This window comes from Hyperoodon ampullatus (genome assembly GCF_949752795.1).
Source record: "Hyperoodon ampullatus genome assembly, chromosome: 4".
In the NCBI taxonomy this organism is placed as follows: Eukaryota; Metazoa; Chordata; class Mammalia; order Artiodactyla; family Ziphiidae; genus Hyperoodon; species Hyperoodon ampullatus.
Window position 1 is genome coordinate 50,755,989 of NC_136917.1, and position 22,562 is coordinate 50,778,550.

General features: G+C 39.6%; 1 protein-coding gene across 1 annotated transcript; it reads left to right on the forward strand.

Moving 5' to 3' along the window:
* Window positions 1-1,020: 1,020 nt before the first annotated feature.
* On the forward strand, window positions 1,021-7,533 carry SPINK1 (serine peptidase inhibitor Kazal type 1; the record flags this gene model as incomplete). Its single annotated transcript, XM_079703046.1, has 4 exons — window positions 1,021-1,075; window positions 3,755-3,981; window positions 4,272-4,378; window positions 7,422-7,533. The coding sequence occupies 4 exons, from the start codon at window positions 1,021-1,023 to the stop codon at window positions 7,480-7,482; spliced, it is 450 nt and encodes a 149-aa protein (XP_079559172.1). The 3' UTR covers window positions 7,483-7,533.
* Between the last annotated feature and the right edge of the window lie 15,029 nt (window positions 7,534-22,562).

Sequence of the window (22,562 nt, forward strand, 5' to 3'; positions counted from 1 at the left end):
TGTGCCACCAGGGAAGCCCCCCAAAACCCCTAATCTTTTCAAAAGAGCACTATGCCTGCCTAAACTTCACCCTGGTGAAAGATACTATCTTATTACACCCAATGGTAAACAAACCTCCCCTTTACTCCAGAGAGAGACACTCTTCCACCCCCCAAGGCTGTTTGTTATACAAACCCTCTTGAAAAAGTTGTTTGAAACAGAGGCAGTCAGCGTCTCTACCCATGAGACATGCAGAAACATGAGAGATAATTGAGAATTGTCTCCCCAAACCACACATGACAGACACAATGCATGTTTTAGAATGAAAGACCAACACTTTGAGGTAGGTACTATTATTATTTCTGTTCTCAGATGAATATACTGAAGCTCAGTGAAAGTGAACTACTTGTCCAAGGACAAAGAGCTGGTAAGCGTCTCTGGTGATCCCACTCTACCTCGGAGCACACACACACCTTAGGAAACTGAGTCCTCCCTACCTCTACCCTGTTCCTCTCTCAGCTACTTTAGGTTTTGTGAATGGGTGACAGAAAAAGAGAGAAAAGAGAGAAAGAATAAAAAATGGAAAAGCTGAAGAAAAGGAAGAAAGAATGGAGGGAGTTTTTTAAGATATTCACACCTGTTCATGCACCCAGAACTACAGAGTACAAGGACCTTGGAGTTCACCTTACAGATGAGAAAACCAGGGCTTGAGAAAGGAAGGGCCTCTCCATAGTCACAGAGGAAGTTAGGGCAAGAACCAACTAACTAACCACTAGTCATCTCTTCCTGACAGTCTTTACCTTGCACATTTTAGGCCCACGGCATTCCTCTCACCTTTCTTACACTGGTGCTGTGCCCCAAACCTGGGGTCCAGGCTATGCTATGGAGTCAATCAATAACCAAGGAGATCTGTGACAAAGGGCAGTAGGTGGAGACTGGGATACCATCCTGCCTATATGAACCTTCCAGTCCCAGGATTCTAGAGAGAAGTGGTAAGTTGAGTTCAGTTTTTGACTGAGCTCTGGAGCCAGCACTGCAGCCATGAAGGTAGCCAGCATCTTTCTTCTCACTGCCTTGGTCCTGTTGAGTTTATCTGGTAGGTGGCTTTGCATATTTTTCTGATTTAAGTAAAACCTTTTTGACCAGTTGCTTTACTGACCACATTACTTTCTAGACTTAGAGTCTACTCTTGGACAGATCTTTTGGTCCCAGTGAGATGAAATAAGATCAGTGGATGAGAATTATATATAGAAAGAGGGATTTTAACATAACACAGGAAAACAATTTTACTAGTGAGAACTGCCCAGACATGAAATGGTTTTCCCCAGGTAATGAGGCTGACTCTTTGTCAGAGATATGGTACACTTCTAACTCTGTAAATGTTTAAGGCCAATTTACAAATTTTATGTTCTCATGGAATTGCATAAATAGCTAACAATGATTTCCAGTTATTCCAGTATAAAGGGCAGAGTTTGATTAAAATTTTTTATTTTTGACCTACAGAATATTTCTAGAAAAAATATTCTTCTTGAATAGATGGTATGTTTATATCTTCAAACTGTCTTAATAATTTTGACAGATGATCTGAACCCCTGGCATTGGCATCAGCTTCCTTTTTGTCTTTGGAGATGGTTAACACTTTTAACTTTTTATCAGATCTAGCAAAGAAACCTACTAACAGCCAAATCAGCACTTTGCGAAGAAAAGGAACAATACTATTTGTTGTATTTGCTAAATAATTATGGGAGCAGTGGTCCCTTTTCCCCTTCTCATGCATATTAATTAATACATATAGATGCCTGTGGTGACCACGTGCTCATTAAATTTTAGACTCAACTAGATTCTAAAATTCAGTGGGACTCTCACCGCATCAAGTTCTGACTATTCCAGGGGCCTTCTTCTCCAAACCCCTAATTGTTTCACTACTTTTCAATACATTTAGGTAGGAAGAACTACTTCCTTTAGATGACCTCAGAGATTGTTAGTATCAAAATCAAATCTCACCAAAATTTCTTCCTCTGGATACTATCAGATTAGTTCTCCTTCCCTGCAGTGAGCTCACCCACAATCACCATCTCCTGATGGTGATGTCAGCAAGACCTGCTATTTTCTAGAGAATGCAGCATGGCAATTTTAAGTATCTACCTGTAAATTCAAGAAATGTGAATTGAACTAATAGTCAGTATAATGCAATGGAGAGAAGGAGCTCTTTGGGAACTGAAGGTAAATTATCAAAAGAGCTCCATTTTTTTTAAAACATTACTTACAAAAGAAGACTTACATGTAAATGCAAAAGTTAGTTTTTCATCAGAACACCTGGTTATTGCTAGTGTTCACAGCTAGTTATAGAAACTTTCCATACCTTTATCTATAAACTGAGATAAAGATACTTGTATTTCCTACATCACTGTGAGATCAACAAACTGGTTGTTACTAGAATGTCAGTGAGCGTTCAGAAGGTATTTGCTCTGTGCCTGACACATTTGAAGCAGTAAGTACATCATTTCTATTTTCAAGGAAATGGGTCAACTTGTCTTAAATATCAAATTGAGATACTTGGTCCTAATCAAATTTTTGCTTTATTTTTTTGAGGTTTCAGCAGGCAGGGAGTGAATGGACACCAATGAGACATACTTGAAAAAAAATGGTAATAAGAAGGGGTGGATGGTGGAAGAGGAAGCACAGAAGTCATAGACTTAAATGGAAGCAGAAAATTCTGAATGAGAATACCTCAGGCTTCTCCCATTCATGACCCAACTTGACATGTCTGATTTATGTTTTCTAGGTAGTACCAGAGCTAAATTCCTGGAAAGAGAGGTAAAAACAATTTTATAAATTTTTATTTCTGGGGCTAAGACTGTTCCACCCAAAGCGCAGTCTAACTCACCTTTCAATTTAGCCTGAAGTTAATATGAGGAGTATGAATGCTGGCAAGACTTAACCCATTAAATGAGGATAGTAATTGTAGTTCCGCCACAGGCACTTATGTTGAAGGACAAATTCACTGATACACAGGCAATTTCTCTGTCATCATATTATGCTTGCTGTGAAGGAGTTTTTATATATACTAAGGCTATCTGGTAGGACAAGGATTTTAAGTGGAAACCTTCTAAACATCACTCCAAGCAGCCCTTCCTCCTTACAGCCAGTTTGACCATGTTGGCATAAAGTTCTTTTCATCAACAAGGTGGAGCTCTAATTTATAATGAGCAATAATAATAATAAACTAGGCTCTTCCTCTAGACAAATATTCTACATCTAACTTTTCCAGTTTTTCTTGTACTTATCATGTAAATTTCAGTAAATTTGGAGACCAGAGGAAGAAGTGTCCCTCTTCTTGTTACATTTATATTTAGTGGGAAGGCTGATGGCAAACCAAAACTGTATAAGTAAATAAATTACTACATTGGTGATGTGTTACAAAGAAGTTCTGGTTCCATTAGAAACCTAGCCTAGTTAAATCAGGGAAGGTGCCCTAAGTCAGTGAGATTTATTTTCAGCCCTGAAGGATAAATGAGTGTTAGTAAAGGGAGAAGTAGGAGAGTAAAGTGGTTAAGAGCTAAAGCTCAGGACCTAGATTGACTGGGTTTAAATCCTGGATCCAGTAATCATTAGGTGTGTGGCCTTGGGTGATTCAATCTCTTTGTGCCTCACTGTCTTTACCAGAAGAGTATAATAAAAAGTTCATAGGATAGTCGTAGAGTTTAAATATAATAATACATGAAAAGCACTTAGGACAGTGTCTGCCCTGTGAAAGTCATTTGATAATTACTAGTTCTTACTGACAGTAGAGAAAACAGGCTGTGCAAAAACCCCAAGGGTAGAAGGCACCGCGTGTCTTTAATTGACTTAGAGAAGACCAGGGTGACAGGACTACCATGTGCAAGGAAGAACATGCCCCAAGGTGGGGCTGACCTGAGAGAGCCAGCACAGGTAGTAATTGTAAATTTGAACATTATCTCACTCACTTTATTCAAACCTCACAACGCCATGATGAGACAGGTAGGGAAACAACATCATTCCTGTTTTGCAAATGAAGTGACTGTGGTTCAGAGACACCAAGAGATTTACCAATGTCACACAGCTTGCAGATAGCAGAGGCATTATTTAAAACCAGGTTTTCTGACTCCAAATTTTGGATTCTTCCTCTTGGAACACTTAGTATCACTCTCCCAATCACAATCATGCTTCCATCTTTAAGCTGATCAACTCCAGGGAGATTTTAGAGACTTTGCTATAAATTCAAAGAATGAAAAATGATGGGAAATGATTCTGTTTCATTCTATTTTTAGGCTAAATGTACAAATGAAGTGAGTGGATGTCCCAGGATTTATGAACCTGTCTGTGGGACGGATGGAGTTACTTATTCTAATGAATGCATGTTATGTTTTGAAAATATGTGAGTACAAACCTGAATTTCTTTTAAAATATGTTTTAAGCTAGAAGTCTTCAAATTTTTACATATATTATCCCTTTAAGCCTCAAAGAATATACCAATAACATTAATCTCACCATGAGAGAAACAAAATACCTAGTTTTCCTCCAAACAATCCTTGATTTCTTTTTCTCCTTATTATATATGTTATGATTATATATAGAGGTGTGCATGTGTGTGTGTGTGTGTGTGTATTATGATAGAAAGTAGTATTTATTATGTCAAGCATTATGCGAGGCACTTAATATTCACAATGACTCTATGAGGTAAATAATACTAAACTTATTATACCGATGAAGAAATCGAGACTCAGTTAGTTTAAATAACTTGCTCAAGATCACCCAGCCATGAGTGGCAGATCTGGTACAAAATCCTTGCTCTTTCCACTATACTTTAAAGTCAGGTACTAGACTAAATATTTGTGAGATCCACAAGAAAATCCAACATGTTTTGTCTCCCAGTTTGCTTACACTCAATGCTAACACGGTGTGGTCAATGGTAGTATAAGCAAAGTGCTCTGAGAGCACAAAATTAAAAAGAACTAACTGTGCCTGCTAGGATTTGGAAAAGTTTGAGGTTTTCCCTAGGACATAAAGAAGGAAAGAGAGGTATTTCAAGATGAAGAAAAAACTGAACAAAAGTGAGAAAGGAATTAATAATAACATGGTGCTGTATAAAAGGTGTTAAAGAAAGGACAATGGGCTAGAGGAAGGAAAGCGTTTGAATGTTTCTTTCAATTAATTTTAAAAAAATCACTTCTATGATAAAAACCCAACCTTTTATAGCGAACAAGAAATAGTCTGGATTTTTTAAAGCCCACATACCCAAAATACCATTATACTTAAAAAACCATTCTTGGTGATAGCAATGATTGTATTCACTAAAGCCCTGAACTTTGCAAATATGAATTATATAAATTAGGTGACCAAAAACATATTTTTGTAACACTTTATGTAATACTTTAGTGAACACAATCACTTATGGATGTGAGACCTAGCCTCAGTGGAGTTTCTGAACTGATTGTAGGTGGGTAGGTGATGGGAATTAGACTCAGGGACTCCGAGAAATAAATTCACCACAGATTTTCTGTCTTACTCAGCTGCTGAACACTTATGTGCCAAGCATTGTGCTAGTCTCCTCTGCTTTCCTAGTGGATATAACTGAAAGAAAATAGCACAAATAAGGTAGCTTCTTGTAACCTGTTACAAATGCCATCAAATGAGGTGTGAGCAACAGGCTACAGGAGTGAAGGAGAAATACAGATTGCTTCTTACTGAAAGGGTCAAGAAAGGATTCATGAAAAGGGTGTCATTTAAACTGGACTTTGCATTTTCATAGCATCACAAGAGCGCTCCAGGTTAAATAAAGGTGTAGAATGATCAAAACAAAAAAAGAGATCCCACAAGCGACCCAGAAAACTCTGTTATTTTGGAACTGATGTGGTATTAAGACTTTGATTTAGGTTCAAATGACTGCATGCATTCCACATCTCTAATTCCTTGTACCATGCACCCTCTTCTTGGTCTGCTTTAAGTAGTTTCAGAAAATTCTCAGTATTTAACAAGAATTGTGGAAATAGGTCCCCAGGGAGAAACATCTAATATTCTGAAGTTTCAGGCCCAAAACATCGGATGTTCTGCTTTTTCAAAAGAATTTCCACATTAAAGACTTGTAAAAGGAACTTGAAACCACTTTTTAAAAGGAACTTGAAACCACTTGTTAATTTTCTCATGGCCTATGTTCTTGACGTTAAGGTCAAACATCATATTTCCATCCAAGGGGAGGAGAAAGCAACACAACAGCCTTGAGACTTGGTCAATTTCCAAGTGCCGAGATCAAAAGGCCCAGTATTTAGAGTGAACCATTGGGAAAATATGAGCATAGAGCTGGGACACCCGGTTTCCTTAGACTTTAAAACCTACCAGTCCTACCTGCTCTTTCTATTCTTTTAAAATTCTGTAAATATGGGAGCAACATTTGAATGCCAGAAAATGTAACTTCTCTTCCTATATTTCTCCGATAAGAAAACAGGTCTGAGAAAATGTGTCTTTTTCAAATGCAACATATTTTCAAGTATACCATTTTGCCTTTGTCTCTACTGCCCATTAAAAGCCCCAAACAAATACACTGTATGGTTAACTAGAGCCAGGCTCTGACCTTAGTTGTTGAGCTTTGAGATGGGTAGACAAACAAGGGCTTGCATCTCCTTGATCATTAAGTGCTTAGCAGATATATTCAGTAAGAACTTTTTTTCTAATTCCTGTATGTCTTCTTAGAAAATCTATACTGGCAAATTCTTCTCTATAGACTAGTATTCTCCTGTAGAACTTTCTGCAATGACAGAAATGCTGTCCAATACGGAGGCCTCTAGCCATGGTACCAGCACTTAAAATGTGGCTACTATAAATGAAATCCTGCATTTTTAATATTACTTAACTTTAACTGATTTAAATTTAAATAGTTATATGGGATAGTGGACAGCACAGCTATGGAAAATAAGCCAATCCGTGGGCTCTGTCTAGATGCTAACTAAAGCAGCTATCATATGGGATAAGGATATAATTTCCTTTTGCAAGATCTCACAGATGAGAATCCCCAGAGTTCTAAGGCAAAGGATCAATCAATTAGAAGGTCCTGAAGTAGCCCAGGCACCAGCTAAGATGGAAACCTGGTAGCTAGGACAATGATGTCAGAAGGAAAAGAAGCAACAATGGATTAAAGATTAATTTCAGAAGCTTTTTATAATGCCCTGCTAGATCTGTAAACTCTGTAAGGATGGACATTTTTCCCTTTTGTTGTATCCTTAATGTATGTTATAGTTCTCAATCAATATTTGAGGAGTTAATGAATAAGTGAATGAGTAAATGAATAAGAGAAATAGAAATGGAAATGAATCTCAAACCTCTCTATTTTAAATAAAGCTGATCTTTTTTCCTTGTTTTTCTCACGTTGTCACGTTTTATCAGCAAAGTTTAAGCTGATTTTTTCCCCCCAATCTCTTCTATAGGAAACGCCAGATTCCTGTCCTCATTCAAAAATCTGGGCCTTGCCGAAAACCAAGGTTCTGAAATCCCATAAGAACACTACGATGGGGTGGCTGGCCTGATTGTTGAATAAAATGCATCTAAACACTTCCTGTTGCTCCCATATGCTTTTTCCTCAAAGGCACGTTTGATTATACTGGGGACGGAGGATGGAGGCAAACTCAGAATAAACCAAGTTTTACAAAATACAGCAATCCTGTAATTTTGGACAGGGTCTCCTTCATGCTTTTTCCTTCCCCATCTTCCTCACATTCTGAGGACTCTGTCTCAGGAAATGTGATTGCAGATATTAAGTGACAGGACATGATAGATCATGAATACATGTAATCCCATGAGGACTAGACGAGCATTTTAAGAAAGAGTTGGAAAACTCTCAGTCCAGAAACATGTTGCCCATCACCTTTCACTGACTGAAATAATTCCTTTAGGGTCCCTTGGGATTTAACTGAGCATCTATTGTGCCTGGCACTGGTCTAGGTACACAGGCATATGATTTTGAAATGCTGCCTGTCTGGTGAAACGGAGTTTAGTCTTAAGATTTTCCATATATCTCACAATGTAGATTTCAGGTGAGACACGACTTTTTCAAAGAGGCTATGAATCATTGAGGAAACCAAAAAAGCTACATTTTCTCAACTATGCAGTGGAGAAGCCTCTGCATTCAGCCTTAATTATCCCCCAGCAGAGGCCACTCCCTACTAGTTACTGAGGTGAGTAGCAGTGATGTAGAGCTCCCCATTTTCCCTGGTAGCCTGAGGACTATATCTCAGCCTTGACTTGGAGATCTGCTTCTTTGGGCCTGACAGGTTTGTGCTGAGATAACCAAAGAAGAACTAAGACCTCATTTTGAATTAACTTCTACCACCAAACCATCCCCAAGAGATGATTTGCCATGGAAGGAAGGGACTACAGACCAGATGAACTGATCATGAGGCCGCTGTGTAGTTCACTTTGCTTTACATACGAGCCACAATAACCCTGTAAGGTTATCCTTATCTTATGAGTAAACTTAGAAAAGTTAAGTAACCTGACTAATATCACCAGCAAATAAGGTGGAAAAGTTAGGCTTTTAATTCAGGGCTGACTCCAAATCTAATGCTTCCTAGTCTAAACCACAATCACCCCAGGTGGACGATTTCTGTCACAGGAACTTTAGGTAACATCCTCATATTAAATGGCCTATGTGTTTATAGTCAGGGACAGCAAATAAGGTAGAAATAACGAAGTGCCCCAAAAGTAGAAAAGTATCTATAATCACAAAAAAAGAGAAGGAGAAGCAGCTTGAATTCCTAAGCTCATACAAAGAAGCAGCCCAGAATGGAGAATTGGGTAGAGGGTTAAATGAACCTGAGATGCATCAGTTTCCCTGATAAAAAGTGGAGAATACATCACCCACTGAACCAAAGGTAGCCAATAAAATCTGTGCCACACTTGGAAAACACAGCTGCCTGACACTCTAAGGGTTAGGCTAATTTTTTGTGAAATTCAGAATATACATGACTTGAGGTTTAAATCTGACCACTAGGGGATGCTGTGGTCTACCAAGTGACTCAGCCAAACCACCACCTCACAGTTCAGGTAAATTATGAATGCAAGATGGCTTCCAGCATCTTGCCTGTGATGCTAGAGGACATTTCAAGGACAACGCTAAGCTTAAGGAACTTGGACACAGTAAATGGATTTAAACATTGAATGCTAGAAATTTTCGTGTCTAATTGGACCATATTACAGGAGAGAAGAGGTTTGGAGATTACAGGCAGAGACAATACATAAACCCAGATTGTTTGCCTTTAATGGTTCTGCTCTCTTTCTGACCTGTTAATAAACTTAGGCAACCCACATTTCTGCCTGGCCATGCCCCCAAAATGTTGCCAAGCCAAGTTCTCAGGACACAAAATAAGACAAACAAGAGGCAATAGCTGCCCCTGGGAAAGAAAGGATGGACAACGAATGGTACCTGAAAGCAAATTCATAAGTCACACAATTCAAGGATCTGAAACTGAGCAGGATCCTGTGGGGCCCTCCTGGGTACAAATCCTTTCCCTGTCCCCCATTTCTTGTTTGCAGGAAGAGGGCTTCAACCTCCTAGACCTCCCCTGAGTTCCAAAAAGCACATTCAAACAGTTGGTGGTCAGGAAAGTAAGAGAATGCAGAAACAAAGGCGGAGCGATCAAGAAACTATAGTGCAGGGCTTCCCTGGTGGCGCAGTGGTTGAGAGTCCGCCTGCCGATGCAGGGGATGCGGGTTCGTGCCCCGGTCTGGGAAGATCCCACATGCCGCGGAGCGGCTGGGCCCGTGAGCCATGGCCGCTGAGCCTGCGCGTCCGGAGCCTGTGCTCCGCAACGGGAGAGGCCACAACAGTGAGAGGCCCGCGTACCGAAAAAAAAAAAAAAAAGAAACTATAGTGCAGTGATTAAAGCCGCGAACTCATTCCCCCTCAAGGGATATACTTAACAGTATCTTTGAGTTCTTCTGCAGGAACTAAAGCCCCCATCCACGTGGAGGATGGTAACTTCAGGCTGAGCCCAAGGTTCCTGGAGCACCTCCCCGTTACCTCACCAACAGCCAATCAGTAGAAAGTCACACCCCCTATAGCCCTCATCCCAAATTTTACCTATAAAAATTTCTCCCTGAGAAGCATCGGGGAGTTCGGGGGTTTTTGAGCATGAGCCACCCTATTCTCCTTGCTCGGTCCTGTATTAAGCCTTCCTCTGCTCCAGACTCCGACATTTTGGTTTGTTTAGCCTCACTGTGTGTTGGGCAGAGGATCTTGTGTTCGGTAACAGATTAAAATCTTACAAATGTTTTTCCTGCCAATCTGGATTTGGAAAGGAAGGGACAAAATGAAATTTTACCTTCCTCTCTCGACCAGGCAGCACAGAAAGAAACAGAGATGGGCCAGCTGACTTCGGTAAGGATTCTTACCCTTGGCCGGCTCCTGCAGGATTTCCCTGGATCCTGTCTGTGGGTTCCAGAGAGAGTGGGGTGTCCCAGTGGGTTTTCCCTCTACCCTTCATGGTGAGCGCTTGGCTGAGACTCCATTTTCTCCAGGTCGCGTCATACATGAATAATCTTGTCTAGGTTCAAAGTTCTCCATTGCGGCCATTGTAATTCATGTTTATCTCTGGTAAGCTTAACCTGCTCATTCAGCCTTCAAACAAAATTTTATTCGCCCGAGGCGTCACTCCGGACCAGTCCAGCGTTAAGTCGGACCAAGTCTGACCCGGGACCCGGTCTAGTTTCGGAGTTGCTCCCGTCCATCACCGGAAACAGTCCGGTCTTATATGTCCGTTGCATTCCAAGTCCGCCCAGTTTCAGAACCCAGGCCAGGGGGAAAAAATGCTCAAAGTCTGAAAGTTCTTAACACACAAGGTATGGATGGAGGATTGGAGTGAATTTACCCACCACTTCCAGAGGAGGCGAGAAAGCCGCGACTCAAGGGGCTGTGCAGGGACCTTCACTGCTGTTTCTCGTCCCCCTGAGGGTTGTCGAGGGTCTCCTTGGGTTCCCTCTTCTGTCACCAGACCTGTGAAAAGATAAACTGAGGTATATTAAAATTTTTAAGTTTGAGAGGCTTCCCTGGTGGCGCAGTAGTTGAGAGTCCGCCTGCCGATGCAGGGGACGCGGGTTCGTGCCCCGGTCCGGGAAGATCCCACATGCCACGGCGCGGCTAGGCCCGTGAGCCATGGCCGCTGAGCCTGCGCGTCCGGAGCCTGTGCTCCGCAACGGGAGAGGCCACAACAGTGAGAGGCCCGCGTACCGCAAAAAAAAAAAAAAAATTTTAAGTTTGAGCAAAAATTGATTCAAATCGGTCAGCATCCAAACTAGCAGACAGGAAGGAGCTCCAAGGGTCAGTGCAAAATGGCATTTACAGCCAGAAAGGAGGGGGGACAAGGAAGTTACTAGGCAAAGTTATTGCAAAGTCACTTTCCTTTAGGGGATGGCAGGGGTCTAGCAGGCAGATTATTTAACTAATGCTGATTAGGCGATTTCTGATCTACTAATTTAAGATTCCATTTCTCAGAATGGAAACTATAATTCAGTTAAGTCTTGGTTTAGTGACATGGGTCTTGGGGCCTGTTGCCTTATTTTTAACAAAACTGTCAGAAAGCATGTGGATTACTGTGTTCATGTCTGGTTGGTTCATTTTTTAAAAAGACATTTACAACTGGAATATGTTTAGAGGAGACAGATAACCATGATAGATAAGAATTTGAAACTTTTTCCTATGATAGATGGTTGAAAGAAGTAGGAAACTTTCCTTTGAGGGGAGGAAAACCCTTAGAAATCTGGTGAGTCTTTTCAAACAATTTAAAGGAGAGAATGTTAACACCATGAAAGCAGAAACTTTGTTCTTTTTTTATTGCTGTATTACAGGCTGGAAGACAGTACCTAACATCTAGGAGGCGCTCCATTAATATTCTTTTTGTTACATAAATGAATGAGGAAGAGGAATAAACATGTTCTTGTTGGCCCCAAAGGGTAGAATTTAGAATAATTGCGTAGGGATTAAAGGGAGATTGATTTGGGTTCAGTAGAAAAGCGTATAGTATAATGGTTAAAATCAGGGGTTCTGATTTAGAGTGCCTGGGCTGGAATCTGGTTTTACCACTACTTAACCATGTGTCCTGGAAAAAGGCAGAGGATTTCTCAAAGTCTCAGTTTTCTCATCTCTAATATAGGGTTAATAATAACAAGTCCCTCTTAGGGCAATCAGTACAATGCCTGCTCTACAGTAAGTGCTCAAGAAGGACTAACTATTATTATCGCTGTTGTTATTGTTCATCTCATAACCCTTCGAGCTCACTAAAAAGGTCTCCTGGTACATGAACATCTCCCTGATAGGAGGAGCTTTGCTTCTTCAGGTAACAATTCACTGCATTATTGAATTGTTACCTTCTGGAATAGTTTCCTTAACTGGATACAAGATTAGACTAAAATTACTCTGCTTTTAACTGTAGAAAATTCCAAGGTTATAAACCACACCCCCAAAATAAGAACTCAAGGGTAGTGACTGAGAATAAGTTTTGTGGAAGGAGAAGGGTTTTGTGGCCATGGTGGAAAATAGGGTAGTAAACCCAACCTCCACTGTTAGTTCCTCATCCCTGGGGAATTAGGAATGCAGGACAATTTCCTTTACTGGTTTCAAAGTATTTGAAATATAAAGCTATCAGACAAAAATAGTATACAAAAAAATATTTTCGTCTCATTGAAGAAGTAAACTTGTTTGAAATAAAACATTTTTAAAGTAGTTTTAATAGTTTTTAAAACTATGATGATTTTTAATAGTTTATGAGCCTCCTGAGAAATAGGAACATGAGGAACACTGAAATTTTATTTCCATTTCTCTTGCCCAATTTATCCCCTAAAAACCTTTACTTATTCCAAGTAAGTAAAAATAAAATGTATTTGCATAATAAAAGAAGCAATTACATTAAAAGGTGCAAAGCTCTTACATTTCAAAGCTCTCACTTTTTTTTTTTTTTTTTTTTTCTGGATTCTTAACCACTGTGCAGCCAGGGAAGTCCCTAGGAATTTGCATTTTAATCCAGCTAACCATCTGATGGGCTTGGGGGTTGGAGAACCTACGTGGGGGTATTTGGGCACAGGTAGGGACATCAGAACAGTTTTCTTGCCAAGAGGGTGCTAGACACATGGGGAGAAATATTGAAAATGGGGATGGGAAAAAAACATACTGAGTAAGTATAAAACTTATACTGAGTACTTAGCACTGCCAACAATTTCCTTTGTTTTCTTTTTTTTAATTTTTTATTGGAGTATAGTTGTTTTACAATGTTGTGTTAGTTTCTACTGTATAGCAAAGTGGAGTTCCCTGTGTTATACAGCAGGTTCTCATTAGTTATCTATTTTATACATACTAGTGTATATGTGTCAATCCCAGTCTCCCGATGCATCCCACCCCCGCCACTTTTCCCCCCTTGGTGTCCATACATTTGTTCTCTACATCTATGTCTCTATTTCTGCCTTGCAAACAGGTTCATCTGTACCATTTTTCTAGATTCTACATACATGTGTTAATATACGATATATGTTTTTCTCTTTCTGACTTACTTCACCATGTATGAGTCTCTAGGTCCATCCACATCTCTACAAATGACCCAATTTTGTTCCTTTCTATGGCTGAGTAATATTCCATTGTACATATGTACCACATCTTCTTTATCCATTCATCTGTCTATGGGCAGTTAAGTTGCTTCCATGACCTGGCTATTGTAAATAGTGCTGCAGTGAACATTGAGGTGCATGTGTCCTTTTTTTTTTTTTTTTTCACATCTTTATTGGAGTATAAATGCTTTACAATGTTGTGTTAGTTTCTACTGTACAACTTGAATCAGCTATATGTATACATATATCGCCATATCCCCTCCCTCTGAGGCTCCCTCCCACCCTCCCTATCCCATCCCTCTAGATCATCACAAAGCACCAAGCTGATCTCCCTGTGCTATGCAGCAGCTTCCCACTAGCCATCCATTTTACATTTGGTAGTGTATATATGTCAATGCTACTCTCTCACTTCAACCCAGCTTACCCTTCCCCTTCTTTGCCCTCTGGTCCATTCTCTACATCTGCATCTTTATTCTGGCCCTGCCACTAGGTTCATCAGTACTGTTTTTAAAATTCCATATATATGCGTTAGCATACAGTGTTTGCTTTTCTCCTTCTGACTTACTTCACTCTGTATGACAATCTCTAGGTCCATCCACATCTCTACAAATGACCCAATTTTGTTCCTTTTTCTGGCTGAGTAATACTCCACCATATATATGTGCCACATCTTCATTATCCATTCACCCGTTGATGGACATTTAGGTTGCTTCCATGTCCTGGCTATTGTAAATAGTGCTGCGGTGAACACTGTGGTACATGCATCGTTCTGAACCATGGTTCAGAAAGGTATATGCCCAGTAGTGGGACTGCTGGGTCACATGGTAGTTCTATTTTTAGTTTTTTAAGGAACCTCCATACTGTTCTCCATAGTGGCTATATCAATTTACATTCCCACCAACAGTGCAGGAGGGCTCCCTTTTCTCCACACCCTCTACAGCATTTATTGTTTGTAGATTTTTTGTTGATGGCCATTCTGACCGGTGTGAGGTGATACCTCATTGTGGTTTTGATTTGCATTTCTCTAATGATTAGTGATGTTGAGCATCTTTTCATGTATTTGTTGGCCATCTGTGTGTCCTCTTTGGAGAAATGTCTATTTAGGTCTTCTGCCCATTTTTGGATTGGGTTGTTTGTTTTTGTGATATTGAGCTGCATGAGCTGCTTGTATATTTTGGAGATTAATCCTTTGTCAGTTGCTTCATTTGCAAATATTTTCTCCCATTCTGAGTGTTGTCTTTTTGTCTTGTTTATGGTTTCCTTTGCTGTGCAAAAGCTTTTAAGTTTCATTAGGTCCCATGTGTTTATTTTTGTTTTTATTCCCTTACTCTAGGAGGTGGGTCAAAAAGGATCTTGCTGTGATTTATGTCAGAGTGTTCTGCTTCTGTTTCCCTCTAAGAGTTTTATAGTGTCTGGCCTTACATTTAGGCCTTTAATCCATTTTGAGTTTATTTTTGTGTATGGTGTTAGGGAGTGTTCTAATTTCATTCTTTTACATGCAGCTATCCTTTTTTCCCAGCACCATTTATTGAAGAGGCTGTGTTTTCTCCATTGTATATTTTTGTCTCCTTTGTCAAAGATAAGGTGACCATATGTGCGTGGGTTTATCTTTGGGCTTTCTATCCTGTTCCATTGATCTATATTTCTGTCTTTGTGTCAGTACCATACTGTTTCAGTCACTGTCACTTTGTAGTACAGTCTGAAGTCAGGGAGGCTGATTCCTCCAGCTCTGTTTTTCTTTCTCAAGATTGCTTTGGTTATTCGGCGTCTTTTGTGTTTCCATACAAATTGTAAAATTTCTTGTTCTAGTTCTGTGAAAAATGCCATTGGTAATTTGATAGGGATTGCATTGAACATGTAGATTGCTTTGGGTAGAATAGTCATTTTCACAATATTGATTCTTCCAATCCAGGAGCGTGGTATATCTCTCCATCTGTTTGTGTCATCTTTGATTTCTTTCATCAGTGTCTTATAGTTTTCTGAGTACAAGTGTTTTACCTCCTTAGGTAGATTTGTTCCTAGGTACTTTATTCTTTTTGTTTCATTATTTAAGCAGTACCTAACTTTTAGCTAAATAATATGAAACATGTAGATAATAAAATGAGGTTCATGAAAAAGGAATAATATAGATTTCGCTTCTCAACAAGTCAACATTCAACATTCACTGGAAAGCCAACAATCATCAAAAGTAAAAAAGGCTTGTTGGAGATCAGGTCAAAAGACACTTGGTTTGGTGGATTGCTATTTGTGGCCGTGCATTTTTTTATATAGTAATAGGTGACCATTCTATTTATTGCATGTGTAGTCATGAATAAAGCATGTAAAATAAAATTAATACTATTCTGGGGGGGCTTTTTATTATTCCCTGTTGAAGGAAGAAAAGGACTAACAGAAAGTGGCAGATTAGGAGTCATCAAACAGTTGTGTTAGAAACAGAAAATAAACACAAAGAAAACTACTGAGAAAATAAGAAAAATACATACCTGTGGAATTTAGAGGAACAAAAAGCAGAAGGAGCCATGTGTACTATAAAAACAAAAATAAAACAAAAAGACAACAACAACAACAAAAGAAACATAGAGATAAGCACCTGAATAGAGAAAGAATGAGAAGCAGAGAAAAAGACAGTGAAAATTTAGGAAGTTTTATAGTGACTATAATTCTTCAAGGCCATATTCAAAGTAAGTTATTATATTTTGAACTGCTTATGCTAAATATCAGGGTTTTTTAACTCTTTTGTTTATTGAAATGTATGTGTTTTTCTTTAAAACTTACAGCTATATTTTTGAAATAAAGTTTTTTTTGATTTCTAGAGAACTTTAAAATATTCAAAAGAATGACTTAATGGAAATTAACTTTCAGACCTTAACAATGTAAATTACTATCAGGTGAAAGTTAATGAAGAATAATAAATAGGAGCCAACCTGAATTGAGTAATTAATCCTATGTGCCAGACCCTATGTTAAATGCTTCCCTTGCATTGTCCCATTGAATCCTCACAGTGACCCCTGAGATCCTCGTTTTAGGAATGAGAAAACTGAGATTCTCATTCACTCAGGATTAGAACTATTAAAACCGCAGAATTCCTTGGCTTATCTGTCATGTTACACTGCCTGTCCATCTCTTACTTATAACTGCTACTGCCTCTGCCTTCTGTAACAGAATTTATATACTCCCCTTCTTTAAAAATAATTACTCCAGGTTCCCTGAACCTACCATGCTCTCTGGCCTCTGCATTACTTCTCTGACTGAGTTGTCCTTATTGTTCAACCTCCCCACCATTCACACACACATACACACACGCACACACACATTATTCCCACACAATCCATCTGTCTAATATTTTCTTGGCTTATCAGATGCAGGTGTGACCTCCGAGAACTCTTTCTTAATACAACTTTTCTTAAGTGCCCCCTCTTTTTGCTCCTTTTATGTGCTTGGCCGATTTCTCAAACATCTTTTCAAGATCTCTGCCACTGCAGAAACCATGGTCTCCCCAAAGTTTTCTAACTTTTACTCTTTTCTTGATTTTCTAGGCATTCAAAGCACTCTTAGGTATATGAGTCAGGTCAATAAATCTGTTTCATAGCCAAAGACTACATCCCCTTCCCCAACTCATGCTCATCAGAAAAATCAACTGTATCCAGTAGAGCTAAAAAGTGAGGACCAACAAAATTTTCCATAGAACTTGGACAATGGAATCCATTCCTAAAACACTCTCTCAAATCCAACCCTTCTTCTCCATTTCCTCAAATACTGCCCTAAGCCCAACATTACTTCTGTTGTGGTTTAATATAACTCACTAGGTGCTCTATCTGTCCAAGGGTATTCAGTCTGTCTTCCTTCCAGTGTATCCTCCTACTCTATACACTGCACAATGCCAACTCCTTCTGAACCAGTAAATACTTCTAGACCTCAAAATAAAGTAGTACTTTGATTTTTTTAAAAAAGCTGTAATGGCTACACATTGTCTACTAAAGAAAGTCCTAATTTAGCCTGGTGGTTATAACCCCTCAGGAATATAAAACCTCACATGTTCCTGTCTTCACTCTAGGCATTTTTTCCCACGATAATGTCCTTCTGCATTCCTTTTTTACCTGTCACTTTTACCTATTTAATAAACATCACACACACATGTGTTGTCACTTAAGGTAGTAGTTCTCCAACTTTAGACTCCATGAGAATCCCCTGGAGAGCTTCTTTACAATTTCAATGGCCAGGCCTCACCCTCCAGATATTTTGGATCAGTTGATTTGAGGTGGATCCCACTGATTTGTCATCCATCTCAGTTGTTAAATCTCCCATGAATTTTTCCTGCTCTCCCAAGCCTATCTCTTCCAAATTCCCATAATAATTTGTTGGTTCCTCTCTTATTGTAACCACAGTCAACCTTGAAATATAAGAAAGTGTGCTAATGTTTATTTGTTTTAGTTTCCTAAGGGGAGTGATTGAGTCCTAAGTATCTCTGTATTCTGTATTACACAAACACAGTACATTCTCAGTATACTGACTCAATAAATAAATGAAAATTAATTTTATATCATGAATCTGGTGGTGGTCAATATTTTTAAAGAGTTGGGTTTCCTTCTTTCATATTAGGTGAAAATTCCTGTTTGAAAATTGATTTGTGGAGAAGGACACATTTTCCTTTACCCAATTATATTCAGTATCTGGGGTCTGCAAGTTAAACTGATATATTACAGATTAACAGGAGAAAAATGGCTGATTCATATGCATATGAAAGCTAACAAAAGAAGTAACTAGCTCACTAGATGGTTAAACATAGAGGCATAGATGCCTAATTCAGTAGGGGAAAAGGAAGGAGAAGAAAAGGCTTCTGTGGGAAGAACAAATAGGAGAGACAAATGGGTTTTTAGGAGAGCAGATGAAAAAGTTTGTGACGATGTTTGTCTGTGCAGGTGTGAATGGTCTTTCCTTCTTCTTCACGGCCTTATTTTCATTTATGGTAGGTTTACTCGTCTTCTTTCGTCTCCCAGTAAACCTGCCCCAAAGAGGGAATTTATGGCAGTCTTATTTCCCAGAAGTTGCCTGGATCTGTGGATGAGCTGTTCCTTCTGTTCAGGAGATAAAATTCTGCACATACGAGGATGGAAGAAAGGGCCACTGTCCATGGAAAAAGAAAGCAAGACCTTCAAGGGAGGTAAGATTGAGGGATTGGGGGTTTTATGCCTATTATCCCCCCTTTCTGCTTTCAGTGTAGATGGAAATGAGAACAAGGTTTCTTAGGGGTGAGAGGGAAAGGAACATGTAAAGGCATGGGGAAACCTACCTAAGCATAAGGAGGGTTATCTTCAAGGAAAAGATTATCACTGTTCTCAAAGATGTCATCCTGGTGCTAGATTTGTCACTTGTTTCACATCCCTACTACCAACACTCTCCGAAATCCCTGCTCCAGTGTAACTTATGCTTTTACTTCTCTCATATCTTGTTCCTACCTTTATCTGTCTATCTCTACCACATTTAACTGGAGGTCTATTGGAAGGCAGTGAAGTGTACCATCCCTACAGATTGTGTCTATGGGAACAAAAATGGATTTTTTTGTACATGTAACTAGGAAGGAGGAGGCTTATTGATGATTTTGGAAAGTTAGACAGAGTTTTCCTCTCAGACATTCAAAAAGTCAAAGCCAGAAGTTACTTACCTGATATAAAGTACTTTCAATCAAACATAACTGAGAGACACTTGTATTAAGGATGTTAAGTTCTGAAAGAGAGAAGAGGGATAATTTGGCTTATTCTAAGGAAGCTGGGTGAAATACTCTATTTGAATGTCACTAGAGCAGAAAGTCCCCTAACACCCAGGCAGCACCAGCTTTATCAAGATAACATTGGCTGGAAGTCAGTTTCAGGTGGTAGGCAAGGAACTAGGAGAAAATTCACCTCTGTAACAGGATCTTTTTAGCAGTGAGAGGTCTGCATTTTGGTCCCAGGAGAGGAAATTGTGAGCTTCCCTAGAAGGGATGGAAGGAGAAAGCAGAAGCAGGAAGGAGAAAGCCCTCTCCACTCTGACCTGTGTGTCCTTGACAGTCCTGTATTGTCTGACATGAAGTTCCTCTTAGAACCCAGAATACCCAGGTGGGAAGGCCTGGTGCTATTTATAATTCCCAGTGTGGCCCTGACACCTGCCAATGAGGTTGCTGTGTAATTATCCACCCATCCTTTCAAAATGAAGGGAATTTCAGGGGTCACTTGTTTTTCATTCCTTAAAAAGGAAAACAGTGAGTTGGGCATCAGATAGAAACATCTGCCTCTGTCCTCCTCAACTTCTGATTTCCACCCTTCAATAGTCACCAAATTCCCACCTAATTCCCCTGAAAAACCAAACAGTAGAGAGGTGTGTATATTTCAGTTTCTCCCCCATGATACATCCATGTTACAGAAACCACTGAAGCATGCTCCAAGACAATCATTTGAAATTAGCTTTGAGTGGGCAAGGTTTGCAAGGGTCAGTTATTTCCCCTGAACTGGGAGACAGCACTTTAAGTGTGAGAGAAGGAGAAACACAGCTGTAAGGGACATTGAGGACAAGATTGGCCAAAACGTGTAAAGTAAGAAACAGCAAAACCAAATCAAGCATTAGAGTAGGATTTCCCAGGGCTCAGGTCATGCCCATATCATATCCATACCAAAGTGATTTTTAGGCTTCCTTTCCGTTCATCCCAGCTAAGCTCTTCAATTCTCTCTGCCGAGTCCCAGGTAAACCTAGGCCATCACCTGACCCAGCTTCTAAATCTTAATCTTTAGCTGTTTATCCTACTGTTCTCACCTGGATGTATCTGTTGCCTAAGGCAGGCTAAGTGTAAGACGTGTCCATCTGTCTCCAGAGATCAACTTAATTAAAATGAGCATATCATTCTCGTTGCAAACAAGATGGGTTTTTATTGATGTTTCGGGAAAACTCGGATGGAGTCATTCTCCTAAGATAGAGTGCTGCATTTATTTACTGAAAGCCACTGGGAAGGAATGATTGATGGGCCAAGGTTTGCATTTCACCATATGTAACACAAGGAGTCTGTACTTAGTGTTGCTGTGTCCCTCAGTATGCAGTCAATGGAAAATATATTTGATTGGAGCAAGAGAGAGCTATTTAAGTGACCTTTATTTTAGTATTAATGTTAGACCACAAATGGATCAGGTCTTCTATATAAAAACTGGTATTTTAAAAGTCTTTTAAGTAAAGAAAAATTACTAACTTTCAGCACTGAAACCAAGAATGATCTACATATTGAAGCACATGAGACTTTTTAAAATCAGATATACTGATTCGCTGGCCTATGAGACTACTGTAAATGCAAATGGGAGAATCCAACTGAAAGGCTTCTTTCTAAAGATTCGTATGACATTCGCTGTATGATTACCAGGATCCTGCAGTAAATGTGCCCTCATGTTTAACTTGTTCTTGCCATGTCTGCTTACCTTGACTTTCTGATTAGTTTTGTTCCCACTGCTTTTTTCACCTGGGTTTCCCTTCCCAGATGCTTAATTGCAGGGAACTGTCTCCTATTCCAGGGAATTTATTTCTAATGCTCTTTACTGAACCATATTTGAGGCATTTCCTTTTATTGTGGACTGGCAGAAAATCACATCAATGCCAATGCAGTGAGATTTGTGAGAAAAGAGGATGGAAAAGGCAGAATTTGGCTGTTTTTAAACTCTCTTGCATAAGTAGGCTCTACAGGGTATTTGAACTGTACTTCCTTGAAGAATACTTATGTATATCATAAAATTAGTCAACAATGAAAATTGTTACTAGACCAAGTACAGGACTAAGATAATCCCTCGGCTGTTCAAAACCTCAAGGAACACTCCTATCAGGTGAGAGTCATAGAGCAGGACCTCAGGAGTCAGAGGCAGGAGACAGAAGGTTCTACTTCATTTCCTACCTCTTCTAGTTTCTGCTTTACTCATTTGCTATAAACTAAGTGTGCATTTCCTTTATTCAGTCATTTGTTGGCTGGCTTCATTATCTTGGGGGAGTCAACCAATTAGAGGAAAGAAACTGTGAAGGAGAAGAGACATTTCACTGATTTTTTAGGACCTTCTTTAATCCAGAACCCTGAGAGGCAAAGAAAAGAGATTTCCTAATCATATCAAAAATCTTGGCAGATTTAAGCAAGATAATCCCATATAAAGCCTTCAGGTATCTCCATATTTGAAATTAGTCCAATCTCTGGAAAGAGAAGAGGATAATAGATGCCTGTAAAGGTACCTACTGTTTAAAAGTTTTGTGAGCTCCAAAGAGGCTTCATGAAGCATCTCCTTTCATTGTCCTTCTATGCCTACCTACACCAAGTCCCTACCACAAAGAAAGGGTCTGAAATAAAACCCAGCCTTCTGTTATACCTCTCTATGACTCCATACATGCTGGGACTGAGAGCTTTGGGGGAATGGGAATAAGTACTGGAGGTTCACAGGAAACTGCATGCCTTCTGATTCTACTTGTTGCCCATGGGAGGTTATGACCTACAGCAACTGTCTAGTAGTTGAGGCCTTTATGAGAGACAGTAGAGCAGAGACCCTAGAGAGTTCGTATACTTCTGGGTGCAAGAAAATGACGACCTCTCTTCAGAATTTTTTTTTTCTGGCTCACAGGACCCTTCTTAGATAATTCTTGGAGCATAAGAAAAGGCTGCTTGAAACCATCATTCGATGGCATCATTCGATGGCATCCTCCGATGCCTGCCTGTGGTCCTCTGCCATGAAACCAAAGTACAGAAAACTCTGGGAGAGAGAATGATCCTTCCTTTGTCCCTTTCTTGTTCACTATATGCCATGACTTGAGTCCAAGCGGAGTAGTCTGGGAGAATGCAGAATAGTTTAGGATATATGACATGAATATTCATTTCTCCTAATTTCAGCTAGTCTCTTCCCATCATTCTGACTATTAAAGCATCTCCAAGGTCTTCATTCGAAAGACTTTGCACTCATACTAAGAAGTTAGAACTAGCCCATCCAGAA